Source organism: Triticum aestivum, chromosome 3D (genome assembly GCF_018294505.1).
Source record: "Triticum aestivum cultivar Chinese Spring chromosome 3D, IWGSC CS RefSeq v2.1, whole genome shotgun sequence".
Lineage (NCBI taxonomy): Eukaryota > Viridiplantae > Streptophyta > Magnoliopsida > Poales > Poaceae > Triticum > Triticum aestivum.
The window spans coordinates 365,835,338-365,840,533 of record NC_057802.1 but is presented as its reverse complement, the minus strand read 5'-3'; the positions used below and the strand labels follow the sequence as shown (position 1 = coordinate 365,840,533).

Here is a 5,196-nt window from a genome sequence, read left to right as displayed (position 1 = left end):
AAAAATAGATATATAGGCTAGCTGTGAGCAAAAGAACGGCTAAAAGCAAGCAACAGACTGGGAAAAGGCGCAGCTCGTGCTGCACTGTGGTTGATGACGAAACCATGCAAACCCGAGCAGCGGAGAGAGATCGAGTACGTACGATAGCAGATTATACGAAGCATGGCAACCTAGATGGATTAGGAGTAGATTACAACACAACACCAGAGACCCTACAACTATACACGAGAGAAAGCGAGAGAGAGAGAGAGAGAGAGAGAGAGAGAGAGAGAGAGAGAGAGAGAGAGAGAGAGAGAGAGAGAGTAAAGCAGCGCTGCTTAGATTTGAAAGCAGAAAATCAATGTTAAAAGACGCGACATCGCAAGTACAGTACCTGGCAACTCAGCTAAACCTAGTTTACTACTCCATACATTTTGTTGTTGGTGGTGGTGATCTCGGCTCAACACAAAGCGTGGGCAGAAGAGAATGGTAGAGCTGGCCGGATATGGTACCGGGTTGCTTGCTTACTGGTCATCGGGGACCCGGTAGGCGTCGGCGGTGATCTCGGTCAGCCATAGCCCCGGGAACAGCGACTGCACCAGACAATTGGTAGTAGTAGTGTTTCTGTTAGCTGGATCATCAGTACTGCTATTATTATACTACTCTGAGACGAAAAGCGTATAGATAGAGAGCAATGATAAAATAGGAGGTTTATTTTTGCTCTAATTAGGTAATTAGGGAGGTGAGGGGTAGTATGGGGAATTGGCCTTACATCGAGCTGCCGCTGCACGACCCGCGCCCGCTTCCGGGGCCGCCGCCGCGGCCGGGCGCCGGTGAGGGCGTACACGTCCTCCTCGATCTCCTCCGCATCCAGCGCCACAGCGAACGGACCGCGCATGCCGTCGTGCCGCGCCGTGGCCGCCGGGGTCGTCGACCACGGCGTCCCGGACGATGCGGCGCCCGTGCTGCCGCGGGCTGATGGACGACGCTTTCGCTCCCTCAGCGTCCACGGCATGCTGGCGGCCACAACCGCGGCGGCGTCCTGCGGTGGCGGAGGAAGCGGCGCTGCCGGAGGCTTGGTCTCCGGCGACCGCTGGGGCGTCGCCGGGGGCAGCCGAAGGCGGTCGGCGGCTTCATGGACGTGGCCCATGAGCTTAGCCCGGAGATCCTCCAGCCCGCCGTCGTAAGGTCCCTCGTCTACGGCGTCGGCACCACCGCGTCGGTGGGACGTCGAGGAGCGGCGCCGATCGCAGATGGCTCCAGACCCCCCGGAGACAGATGACAGGGAAGGCACGCAGTGGCCCCGAGGCGGTGGTGGTGGCGCCCACGGCTTCAGGCGGTGCGGCTGCGTGGCCGGCGTCTTCGCCCTCGGATCCGCGGTGGCCGCCATGGTCGTGGCGCGCGGTCGGCCGTCGTCCGCGCGGTCCGGCGTAGGGACACGCGCGGGCACGGTCGGCTCTGAGGGGAGGCCCTGCCGGGTCGCCGGCGAGGCGGCGGAGGAGACAAGCAAGATACGGGAAGGGTGGGAGGCGAGGGGGAGATAGAGAAAGCGAGGGAGGTGGAGTCTGCGTCGCGCTTTGTTACGGGGGCAAACTACGGCTGCGACGGGTGGTGGCGTGCGTGCGTGCGAGCGGGGTAGCTCGGGGAATTCGCGAGGTAGGGGTAGGACACGCGCGTCGGGGGGTCGGGCCGCGTGGGTCGAACCTTTTTTTTTTTGCAACATAAAAGAGTTTTATTGCTTACTTAAGCAGGCATACAGTCATGATACAACGTGTTCATTAGGAAAACAGGAGTGTAATTAAGCCATAAACATCTTCTCCTAACACTTGTCGCCTGCTTCGCACATAAATGAGCCGCTTCATTAGCTTCTCTACGTACGAATTTCAGCCTAAAACTCTCAAATTGATCAGAAAGCTCCCTGATCTCTTGAAAAAATGCCAGCTATCTCCGAACGATCGAAGGTATCTGACTCCCACAATTTAACAATAGCTTGAGCATCAGTTTCCATCTCAACTTTGCTGAAACCTCTCTCAATAGCCATTCGAACCCCATCTCGAATTGCTTCTGCTTTCATGGACTGTGAGCTAGCTGCAAAATTAGAGATTTTTTACGGTACATCATACTACTCCAGAGACCGGGTAGTATAGAATCATCTCAACCGTTGATTGGGTGGGTAGTTTTGTCATTTTTTATTTGGTACTTTATTATAGAATTCCTCGGTGTGACCTCCCGTGGCCGTCCCCGGTCATCTGTGGCGTCCATCCAACAGTCGATCAGGCTTCAGAGCTCTGTTGGCTCTAATGGCGTCGTGATTCAACTTGGCATTACGAAGTCGTAATCGGCCACGCCGTCATGGCTGCAGCTCCCTCTGCGGCGGCTCAGACTGCCCACTAGTGCCTCTTTCCCAGCTGCATCCGGCGGCCCTGTGCATGCCAAGGCTGCCGCTTCCCGTCTCGGCGGTTCGGCATCACCTGGATATGCGTTGCTTGTGCCTTGTGGCAACAAAATCGTTACGATAGGTTTGGGCGAGAAGCGAGATTCGATCGGGGTTGTGACTGCTTGTTTGCAGCCGCCGTCTTGTGTACGTATACGTACGAGTGATCGTAGGGAAGCCATTGGGTGCTAACATGACTGTGCATCTGGACATGATCGATTAATCTGAGAGGCTAGCTTGGTGCCTATTTCCTTGGTCAAAAGTACTGGCCTGGAACGATCTCGTCTCTTCGTTGCATGTCATCTCCGGCCGGAAGTATTCGCCCTGATCAGGCCAGCGCTAACAGTCTCAGAGTGGATGGATCGCGTTCGGTCAAAGCAGGAGAAGAAAACACAGCGGCTTCACAGTTTGCATGTAGAATTTTAGAATATTTGTTTAGTGTATGTTCCGATTTTACCCCTTGAACAAAATATACTACTGATTTTGTCTAGTAGCATCGGTGGATCTAATCCATTGAATGACTGAAAATGGACGGCTCTTATTATTTAGATGTACCGTAAAAGGTCTCTAAAATTATACCAAAGGGCTTGTGCACGAAGTAATGCACCCTCCCTATCCCGAATAACTAGCCCAGTCGAACCTTGACAGGAAACATCATCAAAGGATGCATCTACATTAATCTTCATCACGCCTTCATCAGGTGGATTCCATTTTATTTGTTTTGATTGCTTCGGCTTGCTTACTTTTCCAGCACTTGTTGAGTCCATTACCGAGTCTATCACCCATCTTACTGATTGCATGATAGAGCGCCCAGACTCTCCATGCTTTCTGGCATTTCGTTCAGTCCAGATCGCCCCGCGTGGGTCGAACCTCGAACGAGTATCAGATCACACCTGACCGTATTTCGTCCACCAGACAGAACCAGCAGTGCCTCGCGAGGGGTCACGACGGAGCCGTCCGCAACTGGACGTCGCCGGTGGCGGAGCTAGAGGCGTGTTTGGTCTTGGGGATAAAAACTTGATGATGGGGCAGCATCAAATTCCTGGCCTCAAGAATTGCAGTATGCTCCCCACGAGTAAAATAACCACCACCACATTAGAGCATCTCCAGCCGGCCCCCCGGATGCCCCCCACGAGCACTTTTTGGACGCCGGCGCCTAATTTTTCTCCCAGTCGGGATCCCAAGACCTTAAATAGCGTCGGATTTGGCCGAAATTACGCCCGACGGTACCAACCCAAACCCAAAAAGCCGGGGCGCAGCTGGGGGCGCCGGCGCTCTTTTTTGCATGCAAAGCCCCCACATGTCGGCCTCTCTCCTCACTCTCTCTCCTCTTTTCCTCTCAGCCTCTCTCCTCACTCTCTCTCGTCTTTTCCTCGCGGACGGCGCCCAACAGGGAGCGCGCGCTCTCCTGCACGCTGCCGAAGACGCCGTCCTGGGCTGCTGGGCTCGTGCACGTCGGGCTCGCCTGACCGCGGAGTAGCAAAGCAGCCAAGCAGCAGCAGTTGGCTCGTGGGGGCATGGCCAGGGGCGCACGACCGCGCGCGGGAGCGGAGCTCCGGCCATGGCGTCCGAAGCGCTGCAGGGGTCGAGGCAGCCGAGGAGGGTCGGGGGCGAGCAGATCGACAGGACTTGCAGAGGCGCCCGAGGTTGAAGAAGGGTCTGATCCCATTGATGGCGACGCGGGAAGCAAAGGGTAGGGAGGCGGAGCGTGGAGGGGAAGGAGAGCGCGGCGGCGAGGAAGAGCAGCAGCGGGGCCAGCACGCCTCGTCGCCTCGTGTGCTGCCTGGGGGGCGAACGACTGGAAGAAATTTCAGCCCCAAAGTAAAATTCTCGCCGACAGCCCCCCAAGAGGCGAAAAAATGCCTCCTGGGGGGGCCAACGGCTCGAGATGCTCTTAGTGTCATAACTCTCGTAAAATCACCATTTTACAAAATGTGACACTTCGCACCGCAGCGAAAAATTGACAGTGGCAAAAATCACTGATTCGTTTTCTGAGAGCGTTTTGGCGTGGCCGATCGCGGACCGACAGCGGTGGCGGCGAGGCACTAATGGCCGTTAACGGCCTTACTTTTTTCGCGCGGGACAAAGCAGTTGGGCTGAGCTGGGCGGGTCGCGTTCAGTCGATGGCTAGGGTGGGCTGGGGGCGTTCGGTCGTTTTTATTTACTGGGCTATTGGGTCGGGCTCTGCTCCTTCGTTTTTTCTATAAAAAATCCACGCAGCAGTAGTTCGATCGATTGAGTGCGCCCGTTCGGTTTCCCCAGAAAATCGCAGTCTCCACACACGGTGCATTCATTCACATTCACCATCCTTGCACAGATAACCACCACTCTCCATCGCCTCTCCATCCAACTTCCTCCTTCCCACCCAAAAAACCTCCATCGCGCCATGGCATTTGGCCTCGGATGGGACAAGGCTTGCAGGAGATCTTCGACGGCGACAGCACCAAGCTCTCCTACGAGCGCGGGGTGCGTTGAAATCCGGAAGAACCATGCGCGTGCAGTGAGGGAGGCTGCCAACCATGAGGACTACACCTGACTGCCAGACCCCCTCCCTCGCAACCAGAGGGCACGCCGGTACATTGTAACACCCCCAGTGTCATGCTTCGGTGACCTTACACTAATGGTGCCATGTCATCAAGTTTAATTAAGCCAAATTGCCACTCGATAAAAATTAAAGTCAAATTCAAAATTCAAATTTGAATTCACAAACATGGTTGGAAAATAGTTCAACATTTAGCAAATATTCCAAAACAAATAATGGTTGAGGAAAACAACATCACTTG

At 55.1% G+C, this 5,196-nt stretch overlaps 1 protein-coding gene across 2 annotated transcripts; it reads right to left on the bottom strand.

The window, feature by feature from the left end:
- Positions 1-294: 294 nt before the first annotated feature.
- Positions 295-1,592, bottom strand: LOC123074675 (zinc finger protein 628). 2 transcript variants are annotated; one of them, XM_044497453.1, is made up of 2 exons: positions 752-1,592; positions 295-610 (listed from the first exon to the last, which is right to left on the bottom strand). In XM_044497453.1, exons 1-2 carry the CDS (start codon positions 1,367-1,369, stop codon positions 548-550), a joined length of 681 nt encoding a protein of 226 aa, XP_044353388.1. In that variant the 5' UTR covers positions 1,370-1,592; the 3' UTR covers positions 295-547. The 2 variants fall into 2 exon arrangements, with proteins under 2 accessions (XP_044353388.1, XP_044353387.1); XM_044497452.1 differs by having other exon boundaries at positions 295-572; positions 752-1,586.
- Between the last annotated feature and the right edge of the window lie 3,604 nt (positions 1,593-5,196).